Source organism: Sturnira hondurensis, unplaced genomic scaffold (assembly GCF_014824575.4).
Source record: "Sturnira hondurensis isolate 20B ecotype Veracruz unplaced genomic scaffold, ASM1482457v3 Scaffold0002640, whole genome shotgun sequence".
Lineage (NCBI taxonomy): Eukaryota > Metazoa > Chordata > Mammalia > Chiroptera > Phyllostomidae > Sturnira > Sturnira hondurensis.
This window is the reverse complement of record NW_028075271.1, coordinates 2436975-2458115: the sequence shown is the minus strand read 5'-3', so window position 1 is coordinate 2458115 and position 21141 is coordinate 2436975. Positions and strand designations below refer to the sequence as shown.

General features: G+C 55.0%; 1 protein-coding gene across 3 annotated transcripts in view; it reads right to left on the bottom strand.

Annotated features, from left to right (window-relative positions):
* Nucleotides 1-21141, bottom strand: part of DOP1B (DOP1 leucine zipper like protein B) — an 84088-nt gene that overhangs the window by 53103 nt on the left and 9844 nt on the right. For all 3 annotated transcript variants that reach the window (XR_005065681.1, XM_037040614.1, XM_037040615.1), the window contains exons 3-9: nt 7986-8167; nt 7222-7392; nt 4555-4744; nt 2793-2891; nt 2350-2473; nt 566-675; nt 218-332 (exon numbers count right to left, since the gene is read on the bottom strand). Coding sequence is in view for 2 of the 3 variants with exons in the window: in XM_037040614.1 (XP_036896509.1) it covers nt 218-332; nt 566-675; nt 2350-2473; nt 2793-2891; nt 4555-4744; nt 7222-7392; nt 7986-8167 (991 nt within the window). In the remaining variant the exon portion in view is untranslated. The remainder of the gene's footprint in view (nt 1-217; nt 333-565; nt 676-2349; nt 2474-2792; nt 2892-4554; nt 4745-7221; nt 7393-7985; nt 8168-21141) is intronic.

Below are 21141 nucleotides of genomic sequence, written 5' to 3'. Positions count from 1 at the left end.
TTTTCCTAAAAAGCGTTCAAAACTCGTGTGTAAAGCTTTTAAGTGGCGCCCAGATTTGATCACTGAGCCGAGTAACAGACTACAGAACCTCAGGATGCTGAAGTTCTGGGGACCCGGTCACACCAGAGTAACAACGTGCTGCCTGCATCCCTCCGTGTTGCGCCTCCCTGAGATGCGCGGCCGCGCCGGTGCGTGGTGGCCACACCGCGGACAGTACCTATCTCCGGCTTGTCCAGCAGGCTGACGAGGATGCGGAAGGGCCGCAGGCAGGCAGCGTGGTGCTCCTCTCCGTCTGCGTCACGGAGCTCCTGGTGCAGCAGCTCGGCCAGGCCCTGTTTTTTAAAGCCACAGGTTAGGGGGCTGCACACGGCAAGCAGGGCGTCACCAGCTGACTGTTCTCTGGATGAAGGGGAACCAGGTGCACGGCACTCAGCGGGTGCGCAGGACCTTCTGAACCGTGTCCCGGGGGACAGGCCCGGGGTCCACCCCGAGTGAGGTCCCGCAGAGAAACCCACTGAAGCGCCTGACAGGAATTGGGGTCGACTTTCCAGAAATGCTTCTTTACCTCAACCAAAAGGTCCTTGGAGTATTTCTCAAAAAAATACGCGGACTGGTCTTCGTAGGAGTCTGAGAGCTCGGATTCCGGCATAATGGACTTCCCTTTGATGTCCGAGCCTGCAAAGGAACCAGCACGGAGCTGTGCGGACGGCTGTGTCCACACAGACCAGGCAGGGGGCCTGGGCTCACTATTTCTAACAACGGGCGCTTCCCCCCCCACCCCGGAAACAGCCGGGTCCAGCAAGACAGAGGGTCACTGGGGACCAGACCGACCAAATTCCACGTCAACAGGCACCGATTAGTTTGTCCCACGAATTTAGCCTGTCTCTGACACATGCGATGACCAGGGTCTAATGGCATGAGCGTCATTTAAAAAGCCAGTGGTTCCTTGCACAGCACTACGGGAATTCATTCTCATCTGACTGGCCTTGCTTGGAGCTAGGGCAAGTCTGGGAGGTGACTGGGGCAAAGGCCGGCATCCCCTGGTTCAAGCAGCGAAGCTGGGGCTCGGGAGCAGCAGCTACGGGACTGGAGCCGACACTGAAGTCGGGTCCCCGGTCTTCTCTCTACGCAGCAAGACAAGGCCCACTAAGAGTGCGCTATGCATTGAATAAACTCATCCTTTTGACAAAAATGCTTAAAGAGCCTGTAAACGTTCACCTTGAAATCCTTTCTAAGCTTCCATGCAATGGCTTCTGAAACTTTTACAACCAGGGGAAGAGAGGGAAGGAGGGGTCAAGAGGACTTCCTGACTCTGGCTGCAGAGATCTGTGTGCTGGGGGTTAAAGAAAGCTGGGGAGCACAGAGGACTCCCGGGGCAGTGAAACTCCCCTGTGTGACACTGTGCTGGTGGACCCATGTCACACGTGACACATCTGCCCAACCCAGAGGCAGGGCAGTGCAGGAAGCACCCTGGTGGGGACTGCAGACACTGAGCAGGGCGGTGAGACGTGTCCGTGTGGGCCTGTCAGCTGCAACAAATGTCCTGCTGGGGGGGCGGGGGGGCGGGGGGGCCGTGCTGGTGACGGGGGTGGGGGCGCTGCACCTGTGCAGGAAGTGGCCTTATTATGGGAAATCTCTGTACCTTCCTCTGAACTTCACTGTGAGCCTAAAACTGCTCTGAAAAAAGAGTCGTTTGTTTTTTTTTAAGCTGCAGACTCCTCTGACTACTGCTCTGTGTCGCATCTTTCTTAGGTACAGGCATCTGGGATCTCGCTAAACCCGTGTGAGTGATACCCTTTTAGCCCGTGACTTCCTGGACTCCGGCCCCGGGTCGCTGTCCGCCCAACAGGCACGGGTTCCCTGCCCACAAGGGTGGGGGCTGTAAGACTCCGAAGCACGTGCCGGGGGTCCTCGCACACTCCCCAAGTTACCCTACTGTCCCCCAAAGTCACAATGCCGCACCCCCACCCCACGAAGCCTTCCTTGACACGGAAGACTGTTTGTGGGTTCCCCTCGAGTGCCCTCCCCTGGGAAACTTCTCCATAGCAACGGGCTACCACTTGAATGGGTTCAGCTACGGTTTTCTGTGATGTTTGCAGCTTTTTGCAATGGAACTGAGTTAGCATCTCAAAAATCTCACTTATTCATTCCCTGTCTGTAAAGTGACAGCCGCAAGACCACTAAAGCGGGGGTGTGGGCCTCAGAGCCCACGACGCCCGGGCCCCTGTGGTGTGTGAGGGCTTCGCCACACGTCAGGACTTGGAAATGTGCCACCAAGGCCACAGCGCGTGCCGAGCAGCAGCATGAGCGGCTTCCCTTTAGCTTCTGGTAACACGTGCCCCACGGTACCTAGTAACCACGCGTAAAGCCTTCTGTTCAGAGACATGTCTCTCCTCAGCAGCGTCTGGGTGGCGGCCGAGAGAACCCGCACGAGGTCCGTTCTGAGCAAGGGGATGGCGCTGTCCTCTGAGTCCTAGCAGGAGGGCAGAGGGCGGTCAAGTCAGTGCCAATGTTCTGCCAGGTGGCTCTGCTGGCCAGGTGGCCCTGCCTGCCAGGCTCCAGAGCTTTCTCTGAAAAAGGCAGGTCTCCACGGTGCCCAGGGACAGAAGCTATTCAGTGTTTGACACCTCATCATCATCCCCACAAAAGCGAACAAGGACCTTTCAGCGCCAAAAGCGAGTGACAGCCACTCGTGGCTGCTCCCCTCCCGGGACAAACACCCGAGGTCACGCCGGCCCACCCACCTCCCCGGGAAGTCCAGTAACTTCCCCGTGAGAACACAATCAACTCACCAGACAGGCATAAAACGGGAAGAAGAAGAGAACGATTTCCAGGTTATTTCTTTGCACCAGGACATTTGAGTCCAACAGCGATGCACACAAAGCCTTTACCTAGAAATGACAAAGGACGTGAACGCTTCCTTCCCAGGACATCTAACATCATGGCGGGTTACTCTGTAGTCACAAAAACGAAGCAACGTTTCCGGGGGACCTGGTACTGCCATGTTAAACCACGAGGAAGAGAACAGTAAGGGATACACGTAGGAAGCTCTGGTCCCAGTTCCAGACCCTCGGGACTGTGTGATGTCAGGAAGCCGGTCCACTGCAGCCCGGCCTGTTCGTCTCGGAGCTGGGCCCAATGATTCTGGTTCTGAGACCTCCAAGTCCACAATTCCAGAAAGGAATGTCTTTAGGTTCTGATAGAGACGCTTGGCCAAACTCAGACTCCACAGACATTCAGTCCAATGTGCCCCCAACCGACTTAGGGCCTGTTTGGAGTGTCTGAGGGCAGAGGGGCGACACAGCTGCATGAGACATGGGGAGAGGGGTCTGCCACACAGGCCGATGAAACGCTGTGAGAACGCAGAAGACAGGGAGTGGTCTTTCTCTGGGCACAGCTGAGCTGGATGGACACGGGCACCTCTGTGGGGCGCCTGGAGAAGGAGGGGCGGCAGTGCGTGCAGGAGGCTGGGGGGGCAGACCAGCGTCCCCGGCCAGGGCGGGTGTGCAGGACCCTGACAGGGCCAGTGAGGTGCCTGGGGGCTGGGAGCCGACTGTCATGGACACTCAGTGTCTGGACTCTGGCACAGGAAGCCCAGTCGTCTTCCAGCACAGTGTGGACGGGAGCAGAGCTGGGCAGATCTCTCACAAATCGAAAGGCAGGGGGTGGGGGGGGGGGAGTGGGAGGGGAGGAGCCACTTAGAAATTACATCATAGTCTGGAAGCAAGACTTAAGAAGTTGGAGCAGGGCTGTGAAAACAGAGAGGGAGAGACGGGGGTACTAGGTACTGACGGGGCGGGAGAGGAGGGAGGGTGTGTACGAGGGCCTCCAGGCAGGCGCTTTCCATCTACCTCTTCACTTAATCCGCAGAGGGCCCTGAGGCACGTCTGCCACCCCCACTTTGCCAAGAGGCATGGGCTCGGGTAAGTAATTCACACCAGGCTGTGGACTTTCTAACCATGGAATTCAATTTCCAACATTCTAAGTCCAAAGCATCGACACACCACTAGGTGGCGATAGACAGCAGGCCATCACACACACAGGAGGGTGAGCTTGCGGAGAAGACCTGGGAAGTTCAAGGTTTTAAGGTCATGGGAAAGCATGTCACTGCCAGGAAAGAGAGCGAGCCTTGAAGGGACAGGGACCAGACACTCGAGGAACCCCAACAATCTACTTTTGAGAAAGTAGCCGCAACAGCGGCTGGAGCAGGACCAAAGCAGTGACCGACACAGGCGGGCAGAGGGAGACACCGCAACTTCAGCTAACGCAGCAGCCTGGGCAAAGCTCTCCAGGAACTGGGCAGCCAGCCATGTGCGCAAGAGCTGGGGCGCCCAGAAGGGCCTCACTGGGTGTGACGGCACTCGTGTGGGTACGTAAAGTGCACGCACACGTTACAAACCAACAGGACATCCCGGTTTCCTTGTTTTAGAGGATGCTGCCTTCGTGTCTGTCTCAGTGGCTCCACATTACACACTCAGCCTCCACGTCCCTGCTGCTCCCCGTGCCTGCGTGCCCCGTGGCCCCCACGGCCCCAACGAGGAGTGGGGCACCTACCGTGAGCTGGTGATCTGTCCCCAGCATGTGCTTCTGCTCCTTGCTGGACACGTCCCTGCTGATGTGGCTCACCACGAAGAGCGAGGCGGGCAGGCGGACAGACGGGCTGACCAGGACACTGCCCCAAAGGGCGGCATAAAACACCTCTTTGCCAACCACCAGGGACAGTCTCAGGAGCAGAGCATCTGTCCTGTGGACAAGAGACGACAGAGTTTAAGGGCTGGTCCCCACATGTCCCGGTCTCCCTGGGCTGCTCCGTGAATGCTCTGCCGACAGCCCAGCCAGTTCCCTCCAGTTGGGGAAACACCACTGTCCTCACTGTGCGGAGCTACTGCCATCTCCTGTCTCTCTGTGTTTGTGCACCTGTCACAGTCACTGAAATGGAAGTCGCTAGAACACACACAACTTGAGGCTTACAGCTCTTGGCCAACAGGCCAGGTGAGACCCCTCTGCTTCTGGCCTGGCAACTTTACCAGATGGCAGCGCTACCTCTATTGAAAGGGGACAAGCAGGACAGCCACTTACATCAAGGCACAGGGAGTCATTAACATGTGGGAAAAAAGTGGATGTGACTGACTGTAGACTTTAATTATGAAAAAGGTGGCCCCACCTTCAGCACAGCCAGCCAAACATGTGCCAAGTGACATCTGACTTCAGAAGCACTGGGGACAAAATGCACCTGGGCCTCCCACTCCACTGCCATTTCCAGGAAGCCTGGGACACTGCCCCCTGTCCCCGAGCCCCAGCACCTCTGTGCACTGACTCCCACTCCGGGAAGCTCTCCCACTGAGGCGACACGTACTCGCCTCATCTTTCTCTAGGTCTCTCCCCCGACAGCATGTCAGCAATGTCACCAAGGGTCATGGCTGCTTTTCCCGACCCGGACCACAGCCAGGTGCTCCTTTGCTCAGGTGCACCTGCCGCTGACCAGGGCACCTTCCCTGTCCACAGTGGAGACGGAGCTGGCGGCCGGGTGAGAGCATCTGCCAATAAGACAGCAGAGGCAAATGCCCACCAAGGGCCTTCACTTAAATACGTGATCCAAGCCAGAATCCGGAGCGCCCCCTTTCTCCCGTGCCTCCCGTCCGCACAGAATGCAGAAAACAGTCACAGAAGGACTGGCCCAGTGCAATGCAGTGGCCTCCCCAGGTGCCTGGTGTCTAAACTCTGGGTCCGCCTCCTGGCTGGGTCCCCAGGACAAGCTGAACCTCTGTGCATGTCAGCTTGCTGCTATGAGACGGGGAAACAGAGGGAGGTGGTGTGAAAACGCCGGTAGTCTGTGTAAACCGCTCAGCCCGGGAGGACAGGGCTATCACTGCTCGGTCAGCTCTCCCGGCAGGCACGTCCCCGGCGCCTTGATGAGCGTCTGACACACAGCTGCCATTCACAACAGCTGCCTCTCTCTCCCTATTACGACCCAAACTGTCTCCAGCTGACTTTTCAATAATCTGTTCAGCGAGTACAAAAACATTTCAGACAAAAAGCCTGCTACCTTTTTATGTTAGAAATAAATCCTGTTCTCCTTAAAACTAGTCTGAGCCTTTTTGTCTCATAAAATATCTGTAGCAAAGGCTGCGAGGTTTCATCCTCTGAGAACATAAGCACAAATGGAGAGGCCTGAGATACAGCCAAGCTTTAGGAGAAGCGTGCGGGATGGCTCGGCGGCCGAAGGCACCGATTTTCCTTCCAGGGCTGAGCGCACGAAGCACATCTTTGCTGGGGTCTGGGCAATGCAGCAAAGGCCCCACTTGGGGCAAAGCAACCCAGCGGCTGAGGTCACAGCAAGTTGGGGAGATGGGTCACTGTGTCCCCTGCGTAGACAGGATGGCCCTGAGCGAGGAAGAGAGCCCTACGGCAAATTCCTCCAGCACAGGTTTAGGACGCCGGGAGGGCCCCTCTCTCCCCAGGACCCACTCACAGGGCGACCAGCGCTGAGATAGAACCCAGTGCAAACCGGCAGCACACACACAGCGCCTCGCCCGCCCCTGCCTTCCGCCGCACGTTCCCAGAGTGCGCTGCCCGGGACACTGGCCGCGCAAGCTGACCCATGGCAGAGGGCTCTCCACTGCCACACGCCGCCCCTCCTTCCACATCACAGCACTCCGGCTCGTTTTCTTTACCAGTAAACACAGCTTTAAGTCTCATTTTATTCTGAAAGAAATTAATGGGTATTACAATGTAAGCGATGGAGAGCAGAGTGAGGAACAAAGCAGCTGGGACTAACACCCAAGCGGCTTTCTGCCAAATGAGAAGCACTCCTGCCGTCCCAGCTGTGAGGCTCCAACGTGAGTGTCCGGTGTAGAGCCCAGAAAGCGAACCTTCTCTATTCAAAACCCACCAACCACAGAAACCACACCAAACCCCCAGCCCCACGACTTCCGTCCTCCCCAGTACGGCCCGGCTGCCCCTCTCTGTGCCCCCCCGCAAACACGGCTCCTTCCGCCACCACTGACGCTCTCTTCTCAGCCCAGCCGAGACCAGTGAGTGGCTGACATGGGCTGTGCCCCATAAGCCACAACCCTGGCTGGGCGGACACCTTACCACACAGACAGTCACGAAAACCGCCTGAGCTGTCAGAACACTGCACAGGCAGGGTGGCAACAACAGCCCCCTGCACCCCCAACCCCTGCCCGGGGCGGGCGGAGCCGCCAGCAGGCTGAGACCCACCTGTCGTAGATCTCCGAGCCCTCCTCCAGGCCGGGCAGCAGGCCGGTGATGAAGGCCTGGAGGCTGGGCAGGAGCAGCTTCTGGAGCGGGAGGAAGTACTTCTCATACAGGCCAAGCAGCACAGGCTTCACTGACATGGCCGCGTGCGCCAGCAGGGGAAAGAGCCCGCAGCTTTGGGGAAGAAGAGGGGAGGGGTGGGATGAATGAGACGCGTACTCGGAGGTCCCAGGTGTGCAGCCAGCTGGCCACCTAAACTAAAGATGTAGCCCTGACCAGGTGGCTCAGTCTGTTAGAGCGTCATCCCGCAGACTGAAAGTTCTCAGGTTTGATCCCCGGTCAGCGCACAGGCCCAGGTTGTGGGTTCCATCCCCAGTCAGGGCACCTACAGGAGGCAACTAACTGATGTATCTCTCTCACATTTATGTTTCATTCTCCCTCCCTGCCTTCCTCTCTCTCTAGAACCAATGAAAAAATATCCTTGGGTGAGGGCAAAAATAACAACAACAAATAAAACATAAATAAATAAACTGGGGACGTCAGCACCTGTCTGTCCTGACACAGCCCCTCGTGCTGCCAGCAGACAGCAGGCTCCTCTCTGGCACGCACACTACACCCCTAACAGGCCGTCTGGGAGGCTGTGCAGGAGGCCACCTCCCTGCGTGAGCCCCGCCCCCTGAATCCCGCCAGCTTGCCCTTCACCAGTCTTGGGAACTGGGGCTTGGGTTCCTTGGATTATAAAAGGGGCCCCGGGGAAGCCATCGTACCTGTACAGGAACAAATCCTTGGCCAGCCATTTGGTCCCCACGATTTTAAAGATGACCTCATAGGTCTCCAGGGCTTTCAGGTGCACGCCGCTGGGCAGAGCGGGATGCAGGCACTGCGCCAGTCTCTTGCTGATGACGCGCCGCCGTGGCAATAAGGAGTACTTCAGGTTACTCTGAAGCGCCTGGAGAGCAGGAGGAGAAACCCATGAGGGAGAAGGTGGTGGTGGTAATGGTGACGGTGGGAGACGGCAGCAGGCCACCGTGGCTGCAAGAGACGAGACAGGACAAGAGGGCAGAGGACCTGCACGGGAAGGTCCGAGGGGCACAAGCCAGGCTTCAGGACGTGGTGCCAGGGGCGCCCCCAGCACTGCTGGGCATGAGGCAGTCTCCAGACTCGAGAGCAAGGGAAAACTGTCTCCCTCAAAGTGACTGTCACCATCGGGCCAGCTGCTCAGCCACCCGGGGAATCGTGCATGGGCTGGGGGAGGGGCGTGTGCTTCTGTCTGGGGCAGCCTCAGGCCACATGGAGCACCCCGCAGGCTCATGGAGGGGGCCTCCCGCCCCGTGGAGACCCTGTGCACCCTGCAGCTGCCCAGCACAGGGAAGAGCCCTGAACCACCCGTCACAGCCAGGTGGTCAGAGTCAGGGGTCACCCAGAAAAGACGGGTGGGGACACTTTTAGGCTGTGACTCCTGGAGTTTCACCAGTTGGGTCCACAGCAGAAACACAGAACCCTGTTGGCTCCAGGGCTGTGTCCCCAAGCAGGGGACACAGTCACCAGGTCAAGTGACACTGGTCTTGTCTAAAGCATCCCTGGCGACGAGCCTGCTGGGAGTGGGAGCGGTCATGCTGGTCAGCCCAGATGTTGTGGCTGAGTGGGGCCTCGTGACTCAGTCTTATAATACCAAGTGTCTGGCACAACAGTGGACATAACTCACACAAATATTTACTGAAGGCCGCAGGGCCAAGTCCACGCTTCCTAAAAAAGCCACTCAGAGGCCTTCCCGGCGTGACTACCGCCTGCCCCTCGTGCTCTGTGATGGCAGAAACCCACGCGGGGCCTGGCCGCCATCCTTCCCAGGCAGCCTGCTGGCTTTCCTCCCCTCTCGGAGGTAGGACGGCCACTGCCACACCTAGTTACCCCTTAGCTGGGCACCACGTGCACACCTGTCCCTGGCCACAGCACTGTCCTCACCCTCCCCTGCCCGACAGTCGGACCTAGGGGCAGACCCCTTGGGGGCAGGTCTGGTCCTTCCTGGAGTCTTCAGCCCTCTGTGCCTGCAATGCGGTGGGCTGCCCGGAGGAAGTCACAGACATGGGCGACACCGGTGCACTCTGTCCACAAGGCAGAGGGGCCGGCCTCTGGACCTTCTGGTCTCAGGGCATGACCACTGTATTTTTATAAACAAACAAAAGGAGCCGCCTCTAAAATAAACACTGAGACCATGTGGGAGGCAAAGGGACGAGGAGGAAAACAGCATTTTTCACCAGAAGCCTGCGGTCTAACTGAACTCTCAAATTCAAAAAAACAACATTAAAAAAATAAACTGGAGGTCATCAAGAAATACCTTAAAATATTATGAGAGTCTAGTATCTTAAACCAAAGGTAAAGCCAACAAAATATTTAAATGCTCTTAGGTCCAAAAAGACCCAAAAAAGAAACAAGTGAGGGAGGAAGTGACCGAAACCCACACAGCAGGGTTTTCACACCCACAGAAGAACAGGCGTGAGAGCAGCGCCTCCGTCTTCCAGCTGAGGTCCTGCAGGACAAGCCCGGCCGGTTCCGCAGACACGCGCCCAGGAAGCGCCTTCCTCCGCCTGCTGGCCTACTGTCCGGGCGGGCGGGCGGGCGTTCTCCATAACTCGGGGTGGGGGGGTCGCAGAGACACGTGCCTCGTGTCGTCACCATGGGGCTCCCACTTGCCCACCCACTCCCAAGTCTCACGTCTGCTCAGTGTGCCCTCGGGGCCTCTGAGGTGCCAGCGATGTGGCAGTCACCTGCCTGGGCCTGGCTGGCTCCCTCGAGCCGCGCCCATCTCATTCCTCTGCCCTTCTGAAGGTAGACGGGGCAAGTGGACCCACCCGGCCAGTGAGATGGCTGAACCACATGCGCCACTTTCTGGCACCAGCCCTGGAAGTGATGCTTAATGGGAGAGTTTCTGAAGAAACACTTCGTGGCCCGGCCAGTGAGGCTCGGTCGGTTGAGTATCATCCCACAAATCGAAAGGCTATGGTGTGGGTTCGATTCCCAGTCAGGGCACACACCTGGGTTCCAGGTTCAGTCCCTGGTCAGGGCACATACAGGAGGCAACCTCTCTCTCCTGTGTGATCGATGTTTCTCTCCCTCTCTCCCTCCCTTCCCCTCTCTCTAAAATCAATGAACACGTCCTTGGGTGACAACTGAAAAAGAGAGAGAGAGAGAGAGAGGGAGGGAGGGAGGGAAAGGAAGGCTTTGTGAGCTGTAAGACTGGAGATTCATTAGCATCACCAGGTGAAAATGCTTTCCACATGTAGGTCTCACAGCACTTCCGGGAACAGGACTCCCCAGATGGAACTTCTGCTCCCCAGGGTGACAATTCATGCAGGGAACGGGGTTTCAGGCCCCAGTGAAACCCCTTCTGTGGAAGCAGTACTGAGTAGCATCTCATAAACACGCCGGCGTGAGCCCCACCCCACCTCGTGGTTCACTGGAAAAGGTGATCTTTCCCCATCACTCTCTTCTCTGTGCTGAAGCTCAGGCGCCAGACCACCGAAGACCACTGAGGAAGACCACTGAGGAAGACCACTGAGGAAGACCACCGAGGAAGAACTGGCTGTGCCTGGTCAGTGGTAAAGGACACGAGTCCCCATGCTGGCTCCCCAAATGTCTGCCTTTATGAGACCTTCCCTTTAGCCCCACAGACAGCTAACACACAGCCCTGGGGGAACATCTTATTCTTAGGGCAAACTTCAAAGAGCACGAGAGTTAGCTCGTGATTCATTCCTTCCTCCAGCAGCTAGGAATTCCAGGCTCAGTGTGCTGGTTTAGCCACATGGCTTCTTCGGAAGCCACTCAACCTGTGAATGGTCAGCTCGTGTGCCTGGTTGGGGCATCGTGGTGGCCAGAGTGGCCAGCCCCGCACTGGGCCCCCAAAGACAGTAGGAAACTGGGGGGGTTCTGCTGCACCCTCTCCAAGAGGTGGGGTCGAACCTGACGCCCAGGGCTGCTGCTGCTTTTGAAAAAGAAAGCCTTCTATTCAGAGCAGCCCAGGTTGGGAAGCCTCCACAAGTGAGCATGAGGCCCTACAGCTCACAACTGGGCCCATGAAATGCGCCAGCATCCCCTCCAAACGGACACACTTGATTTGTTTATCCCGTTACCATGCGATCCAGCCACCCTGCTGGAACACGCGGTCTGCACACTCATGTTGACTGCAGCACCGATCACAACAGACAAACCGGTGGGAAACAACCCCGGTGACCGCTTATGGGTGACGGATAAACAAGATGTGGTCCACACGACGCAACGTGAGTCAGCCTTGGACAGGAAGGATGATCTGACAGCTGCGGCAACAGGGATGAACCCTGAGACAGTGTTCTAAGTGAAGCCAGTCCCAGAAGGACAAAAGCTGTGCGAGGTCCCTAGAGCAGTCAGATTCATAGGCGCGAAAATCAGTTGTGGGTGCGGGGGGCTGGGGACAGGGAACTCGTTCTCAGATACAAAGTTTCAGCCTGGGGAGATGAAGATGTTCCAGAGATGGATGGTGGGACGCTGGCACAGCGATGTGACTGCCACGGAACTGTACTCCTAGAAATGGGACAGATATATCACCGCCTCCAGGAAGGAGAAGAGAAACGAGCGCTGCGTTTCACGCAGCTGTGCTCGCCAGCGAGCTCTAAGAACCACCAACTCGTGCATGGTGGTCACGCGCTGGACTGAACCAAAAACTCTTCCCAGACCAGGAGAGACAGAACTCCTTCTAACAAGTTCTGAAGGGACCCAGGGACTTGGTTCGGCCTCTGCTGAGTATGAGTTTTAACCCTTCATTAGCAGAATAGCCACCGGGAACTGAGCGCCACCTCCTGGTGCCTGAAAGCCCCTGGTTTCCGGCATCCCCCTGCCGAGGGGTTCAGGAGTGGAGGGGTTCAGGAGTGGCTGGCGTGGGAGCCCAGGCCGGCTCATGAGTGCCGCCCGGCTCCACCCCTCTCCTTCCAGCCCCCACCCTGGGCTTTGCTTTGGGAAGACCCTTCTCCAGGGGGGAAAAGCGCAGAGAATAGTTCCCCGGGTGTTCCATTGTTTGGGTTGTTTTTCAGGAAACCAGAAAGCCAAAGGGACTGGCCACTGAATAAAAACGCTGTATACTTTAAAAAAAAACAAAACACGATGTTCTTGTACAACTACAGAATAAATACCTCAGGGAACAAATGTATGGGAAGGAGAAAATGGCCGTGTTTTCAAAATCCCTTTTTAAAGGGCTAAACAGAAAGGAGAAACTGTAATTAAACGGGAAATTAAACTTCCTCATTTATTTTACTCAGGCACCATATTATTTTAAAAGCATTTCTTGAGCTATAAGTAAGACATAATTGCAATATTTTTAATCTCATTGTAGTCATGGGCTCAGCAGGGGAACCTTTAAACAAAACAATAAAATACAAGATAAAAGCTTACAAAGGAAGTTTTGAACCACATCCGAGCGCTGTTACTAGAGACCAGGAAACGTCTCATTTGCTCTGCCCAGACAGTGTCTCACCGGGATGTCCCATGGCCTCTCTGGGATTCCCAGCAGCCACTGAGCTCAGCTCTCGTTTAACTGGGACCAACACCTGCTCGACTTCTCTGTAAACAAGGGGCTTCCTTCTTAAATACGTCACCTACTGAAACGTCATGTACTGCACCCAGGGAACCCGACCAGTCAACTTCAACACGGTTATGACAGCCCTGTCCCACGATCCCAGCCAGCAATAAAGCCACCAGTAGAGCGCTCTGGCTAACTCTACCTTCCGCCATCAGTTAGATACATTGGAATACATTTTTTTCTTTTAAGACTTTATTTATTTTATTTCTTTTGAATCAGCTTTACCTTATTGTTGCAGTGAATATTAACTTGCACTTTTTCTGGGCAAACACCAGGCTGCCCAGGGAGGTGGACCTGGGTTGAGCACGACCACCTGCTGGAGGCCCGGCAAAGTGCTGACAAAGGGGGCAGGCATGGCTCCTCCAGGCCGGCCGTGGAGGCGGGCTCAGCGGCGGCCGGGTGCAGAGGGCGCTCACGAACCACCCCACCCCACCCGGGGGGAACAGCCCTGCTCAGGGCCTGGCAGTTGCACGGGCTCATTTACAGTGACGCACCCAGGAGTGCTATGCTGGTCCCACGCATGAGAGAGAGTCCAGAACAGCCACAGCAGGGGACACAGTGAGGGGCGTGGGCTGCAGACTAGGACCTGAGCGGGGCGGCGCCCCCACCTACTTGTCAGGGGTCTTGTGGGTTAGAATAAAAAAGGAGCTGAATGGCGCTGAGTTCCCTTCCAGCTCCACTTCCCCAGCTGAGGGCGGACACACGGACACACAGACAGGACTGTGGGCCTGCTCTGTCTCTCCGTCACAATGACCCGAGGACCCGACATGCCGTCTCGCTTCACTGTGCCCCCTTCTGAATGCATTACCACATGCAGACTATAAATGGACACCCCCACTCTCCCTCACGGACACCCACATTCCCGGTCTTGCCACACAGAAAGGTTGGGTGGGTGGCCATCATGCTTTCCGTGTCCCCAGACTTACCTGTTGTCCATTTCCAACCTCGGCGCAGCTGCTCAGCACTTCCTGACATGCACACCCTCACCCCTGGCCCTGTGGGGGCCTCGAGGGGGCCCCGGCTCAGCTGAAACGCTGTCCCTGGGGCAGGGCGGCCCCAGGGACGTCAGAGCCAGCAGCTGCATCAGTAAAGGGAGTCGAATGGCAGTGACTTTGGAGGGTCACAGACTTGAAAAGCAAGGGGTGACAAGCATGTCACAGGAGCCCACTAAAGGGAATCACTCTCTTTTGGGGGCCACCTGGCTCAGAAATGATGGAACATGACAAGAAGAGATCAAGGCAACTGAGTTCTATAGTCGAGCACATGAAAATGAGCTTAAGGCACAAACACACACACTTCAGAACATACTCTAAACCCTGAAACATACATGACACAGAGAAAACTGAAACACTTAAACCTTTATAATCACAAACCAGAGATCTAATAAAAGTAATCGTGCCACGAAGATACTAAGCGATGCAGTGTATGAAACTATGTTATTTTTCTGCTTTCGCTTAAACAAATTGTAATTCACATACAAGTGATATATTTAACAAGCCAACCAAAGCCTACTATTTTGGACATCAACTCCTTAAATTCAGAGCCAGAAGAGAAGAAAGAAATCCCGGGGACAGATTCTCATTACAAACCTCTAACAGTCTCCAAAACTCCTCCACAGAACTGAACATCCTTGCAAGCTCACACCCAGAACAGAACCGGCTAAATGAGGAGACTAACTCTCAGCCCTTCCAGGGCGGAGCAGCCTTCTCTAGAGAGCCCCAGGGGCCCTCCCCGATCCTCGGCGCTAGAGCGGGATGGGTTCGGAGTGGCTGCTAGAGCTTGGGCCTCATCTTCCCGGGGTGCTCTGATTGGGGTGCCCCAGCCCAGGGGTCAGGCGCCAGACTGTGACCAGGGTCAGTTTGGTCTCAGGTTGAGAGGTGAGAACACGCCTCTCCAGGCTGCACCACCTGCTTGATCTGATCTCTATCTGACCTGTGCTTTGCACCCCCTGCCCCCAGACAAGCTGTCTGCATAGACGTGGGTGCAGCAGCTCTCAGGGCTGGGGGCAGGGGGCCTCTGACAAGACACACAGAGACAGAGACAGAGACAGTGACTGCGGCAAGAAAGCCTGGCTCCCTCCAGATCAGCTCAAGCCCAAAGCTGGCTCTTCTCTCCGACACCCGCAGCTGTAAAATTGCCCAGGACAGCGAGAGCCAGGACACAGACTGTGCGGCTGGCACAAAGCAGGAGCTGGGAGAACACGACCTCCCAAGAAAGACAACGAAGGTTCCGTGCTCAGGGTGGAGACAGAACCCCCCTGCAGCCCCCCTAGAAGAGCCTGACGCCAGCCAGCACCACGCCACACAGACTGCGAGGACACGGGCCAGCACAGGACGCCCTGCACCTTTGAAGGGCCCACAGACCCCTTCACTGTCAAGGAACAAGTGCGCCTGCATCTGCCCTCAGAAGTGACGGGCCCCAGTGGTGCAGGGCGGTCCAGGGTCGCCGGCTCAGTCACAAAGCTTCCAGCTATACAGAACGGGCCATCCCACTACACAAGTCTGAATGAAGAAATGTGTCACTCACACCCAGCAGTCTAGAGAGGCCAGGGGCCCCCTGGCCTCTGTCATCTAGTGGCAGAGGCCAGGACGCTGCTGAATGCCCTCCTGCCCATGGGCAGTGCCCCCTGGCCCACCCCACCCCCGCCCCCGGTCACAGATGTCTCCTGTGCAGAGGCCCAGCAGCCCCAAACACAGAAGTGGTGATCCTGAACTTGAACCCATGTACTCTGCTTCCAAGCTCAGTGTTCCTTCCTCTGTGTTGCACCCAAATCGGCGCACCTGCCAGGTGCTGGGAGAGTCAGGCCTGTGTACACTCGTCACCAGAGGCACGAGGAGAGGGAACCAGGTAAGGCAGGGCTCTGTTCTTGGAAAAAAGTGATTCAGTGTTTTCCGAACGGGTCAGGTACCGAAATGAACGGCATACGTTTCTTGCTATACGGAAGTAAGAAGTCATTAGGGTTAACACACAAGGAACAAACTGACCCCTGGTGATACAGGCACACGAGGAAGCCTGCAGGTTGGGATGACGGCGACACACTAGAGGCAGGCCCAGTAAGACAGGTGTGCGGGGGTGGGGCAGGGACGGGACCACGCGCCCCAGGCATGCGGCCCTTCCCTGGGATGGGGTGTAGCTGGGCACGGCTTCCTCCTGTGAAGGCGGCAGGGAAGTACCACGTGCCGCTGAGGCCTCCGCGTGCTCCCCTCTGCCAGTGGAAGGGGTGGCAGGGAATGGAGCCACTGCAAAGCCACACGTTAGAGACGGCGGAGTCCCCGGTTTGGGCCCGTGCAGTGGCCACATCGAAGCGTGCTGCCCAGTCTGGAACACCACGTGGAACTGAGACAAGAGCAAGAGAGCAAGTTGATAAGATCAGCTTCGATCTTATTGGTGGCACTGAAGTCTTGGACTCCTGAGAGCATCATCATTATTTAAACTGTTCCAGAAAACGCTAGCAACATGAGGAAAAAACACAGACTCAGTGTTGGTCAATGGTATGCCTGTCTACCTAAAGAACTCAAGACAATCAGCTGGATACCCTGGGGGAAATTGACAAAGATGGCCCACTTCCAGATTCCATAAATGGATGGTTTACTGCATGCCAGCAACCAGTTGAAATGTGCAATGGAAAACAACCCCATTGGAAACAGCGCAAATACATGTACAGAACATCTAATGCATTTTAGAAACAAGAAGGGCTTATGTAAGAAGAACAACTAAATCCCTAAGGACATGAGCGAACACTTTTTAATCAATGAAGAGCACTCCCACAATTCTCCGTGGGCAAGCCCAGCTGTATAACAAAGGCACTTCTCCCCAAAATACTCTATTCTTGTACCTAATGCCAGTCAACCCCCAGAAGAGTTTTGGGCTTTACAAGTGATTCCAAAGTCAATCTGGAAGAAAGCGAGCTGGGAATGGTAGGAAGAGTCCGACACAGATGAGGGGTTCGTCCAGGCTCAGAATCTGGCCCTGCCCGGCAAGGCTGCCAGGAAGCACAGCCATTCCACGTGGGCTCTGGCACCGACACACACACACACACACACACACACAGACTCACGTGTCCAAGGGTCCCCTCGATGACCAGTGACAAAGGAACTCCCCCTCTGGCAATTTACCTTGACCAAATCTCCACGTGCAGAGAATGTTCATGAGAGTTTCATGTAGAGCTATGAAAACCTGGAAGTAAACCAGTCCAGGGATAAAGAGCTTCTAGATCTGGTCCATTCACATGCGTGTGTGACACACGCACATGCACACACAGAGAGCGCCGTGGATGCACTGCTCTGTCTGCCCTTCCTGCCCCCTTCTTCTGCCGTGAGCGTTTACCCTGTTGTAAGCCCACTTCCCCTGGGACACCGCACGGGGACGTCACTACACTGCTGTGTGCTGGCCCACTGCCCCCCCACTACCCCGGGAAGGGTCGCTGCCGATCTTTTGCTGTTACGTACAATGAAACAGTGAAGATTCTTACGGGACCTTTGTGTTGTATTTCTACAGGATCAAAATAGATTTACCATAATCACAAACTAACACTAGTCATTGGTCATTTGGGAAAAGCAAAACCCGAAAGAAGGGATGAAGACACCCTGACTGGCTGAAACAGAGAGACGGCCCACACCGGTGCTGCAGACGGTGTGCGGGAACCGGGGTTCCGTGAGCGTGAACCGGGGTTCCGTGAGCGTGCACCGGCTGGACGCAACACCTATAGACAGGGGCAGGGATGAACAGACAGAGTGCTTCCCTGGAGCCCTGCTCAGAACAAAAAGAAGTGAACTGTCAGCACACAACTTGGGCAACTCGGAGAACAGCTCTGCTGAGTGAGAGAAGCCAGATGAGAGAGGCAAAGGGAACATCCTGCGTGACTCTGGGACTACAAAATTGAGAAAACACACGCTGACCTGTAGCAACAGAGGCAGCGCAGCGGTTGCCAGGGGACCAGAGCATGGAGGAGGGAGGGGACAATGAAGGGCATGAGGAAGCTCCTCGGGGTGACGGATACACATCCACTGTCTTCACGTGGCGACAGTGTCACAGGAAAAGATGTGTCCAAACCCATTGAGTTATACTCTTTACATACGTGTGGAGCTCGCTGTTTGTCCATGGAGCTACAGACTAGTAAGGCCATTTTACAAAGACAAATAAATAGAAATGTCTACATTTGGCCCACATAAAAGCTTGAATGTTGCTATTCATGTTCAATCAACTGTCCTTTTTAAAAACAGCCACATTTAATTTATGAGTAGTGGTCTGTTTGGGTGGCAGTAGTAACTGAGGACCTCAGACTAGGGGCTTAAACATTTATTTCTCACGGTTCTGGAGGCTGAAGTCCAAGGTCAAGGTGTTGGCAGCGGGGCACCCTCCCACTGGGTCCTTGCATGGAGGAGCCACTGACTTGTCTCTCCCTCTCGTAAGGCCAGGGTCCTATCAGATGAGGGCCTTGCCCTGGTGACCTCATTTAACCTCACTATCTTCTGTGTGCCAGACTGAGTCATGCTGGGTGGGGGCTGGTGTGTCAGCACGGGAATTTAGGGGGCACTCAGTTCATCCCACAGCACCTTCCTTACCATGGCCCGATGTGACGTTTCCAGCTTCATAACTTTCTTGGCAACACTTATAAAATGAAAGTGGACCACAGTGTCCTTCCCTCATCCATGAGCTCAGATCTGCCGGGCAAGTTTTGGTCATTAGATTCCTGGAGAAACAATCCATCTCTCCAAAGCCATGTCCATCAGTCCAGCAGATCCGACCAGGCACAGAAGGGCCTGGAGCTATGGTCTGAATGTCTGTGTCCCCCAGTGTGATGGGTTTAGAGGTGGGGCTGTTGGGGGGCGGTCATGAGGGTACAGCTCCCATGAACAGGATAAGTGTCCTTGTAAGAGAGACCCCAGAGAGGGGACACAGAGTCTCTAACTCAGGAAGCAAGATCTCACGGAGATCTTGGACATGGAGTCTGCTGACACCTTCACCTGGGACTTCTAGCCTCTGGAACAATGACCCAGCCACCCACTGACTCTCTGTGAAGTCCCCTGTCTGTGGTACTGTGCCATGGCGGCCGTGCAAACTCACACAGGCCCTGCACTCGGGACACTTTGTCTGAACCAATTCTATTTAACAGATGAAGCAGTTGATGGTGCTTGGGGGAAAACCAGGGTCCAGTTCAGACTCACGGAGGTTTGGGGGAGACGCAATGCTGGGGCTTCGAGCGCCCTCCCGCCTCTCCCCCCCCCCCGCCCCCCGTGCCGCAGCGCCAGTCTAAACGGCACATGCAGGGGGCTCCGCTGTAAAAAGGAGGGGTCTGCGATGAAGTGATGATGGCTTCATCGGAAGCCGAAACAGGACACCCAGGACCTCCCGTTTCCTGTGCTGTGCCTGCCACCTGCTCTCTGGTCACCTGTGAGACGGCAGGGCGCCAAACAGAGGCAGCAGAAAAGGGGCTTCGTTTAGGAACCTGAGCCCCGTTCTCCAACAGGAAGCTTCGGTGAGAAGGTTTTCAGATGTACAGAGGTGACCCACTTCCGCCATCCTTCACGTCCATAGCCACGGTTCCAGCCCGGGCTCCGCACCGTACGGGGCTCATACGGCTCAAAATGCACTGGGTCCAAAGGCACTCGGAGAGGGCATGGCTCAAAGTTCAGACCCGCAATTGAGCAAGTATGACCCTATCCGTGCGCGATCCTATACCTGAAAACTATTAAAGGCAAACTTCTCTAACACAGAAAAATTCTAGGAACGACACTGAAAGTTTAGCAAGTTTTGAAAGTGATATAATTAGGATCTGCACTCAGTCTGACGAACCAAGATCTCTCGGGACTTAGTGTTGTGTTTGATAACGTGCAACCGCCTGCTTGATGGAGAAAGCATCTTTTTAAAAAATATATATTTTATTATGCCATTACAGTCGTCCCATTTCACCCCCTTCATTCCCCTCCACCCTGCACACCCCCTCCCCCAGCATTCCCCCCCTTTAGTTTATGTCCACAAGTTCTTTAGATTCTATATTTATCATACTATTCTTGTTCTTCCCCTATTTTCTACCTACCATTCTTCCCCTACCATTCCCTACCTACCATCTATGCTACTTATTCTCTGTACCTTCTCCCCCCTTCTCCTCCTCCCACTCCCCTGTTGCTAACCCTCCATGTGATCTCCATTACTGTGGTTCTGCTCCTGATCTAGCTGTCCTCTTAGTTTGCTTTTGTTTTAGGTGTGGTTGTTAATAACTGTGAGTTTGCTGTCCTTTCACTGTTCATTTTTATCCTCTCTTTCTTAGATAAGTCCCTTTGACATTTCATATAATGAGGGCTTGGTGATGATGCACTCTTTGAACTTGACCTTATCTGAAAAGTGCTTTATCTGCCCTTCCATTCTAAATGAAAGCTTTGCTGGATAGAGCAATCTTGGATGTAGGTCCTTGGATTTCATGACTTGGAATACTTCTTTCCAGCCCCTTCTTGCCTGTAAGGTCTCTTTTGAGAAATCCGCTGACAGTCTGATGGGTACTCCTTTGTAGGTGACTGTCTCCTTATCTCTTGTTGCTTCTAGGATTCTCTCCTTCATTTTAATCTTGGCTAATGTAATTATGATGTGCCTTGGTGTGTTCCTTCTTGGGTCCAACTTCCTTGGGACTCTCTGAGCTTCCTGGATTTCCTGCAAGTCTATTTCCTTTGCCAGACTGGGGAAGTTCTCCTTTATTATTTGTTCAAATAAGTTTTCCACTGTGGCTCTTCCTCTCCCCCTTCTGGTACCCCTATGATTCGGATGTTGGAACATTTAAAGATGTCCTGGAGGTTCCTGAGCCTCTCCTCATTTCTTTGAATTCTTGTTTCTTCATTCTTTTCTGTTTGGTCATTTTTTTCTTCCTTCTGGTCCACTCCCTCGATTTGAGTCCCAGTTTCCTTTCCAACACTATTGGTATCCTGTGCATTTCCCTTCATTTCAATTAGTTTAGCCTTCATATGTTCCTCTAATTTGTGACTAAAATCAACCAATTCTGTGAGTATCCTGAGCACCAGTGTTTTGAACTGTGCATCTGAAAGGTTGGCTATCTCTTGGTCACTTAAAAGTATTGGCTCTGGGGCTTTGAGCTGTTCTTCTTTAGCCATAATATTTTGGCCTGTTTGCACCTGTTACATATGAGGGGCGGAGCCTTAGGTGTTCACCACGGTGGGGCCACCCAGTTGCGGGGTTGTGACGCTGTGTGTGGGCGGGGTCAGAAAGGAGCGATGGTGCTTATTCTGCTCTCTCTCGGATTTCCGTCCCCTCTGATGCTTCCTGCAGGCAAACTGGGCCCTTCTCGTGCTGGTTCCCGAGTGTGTGGG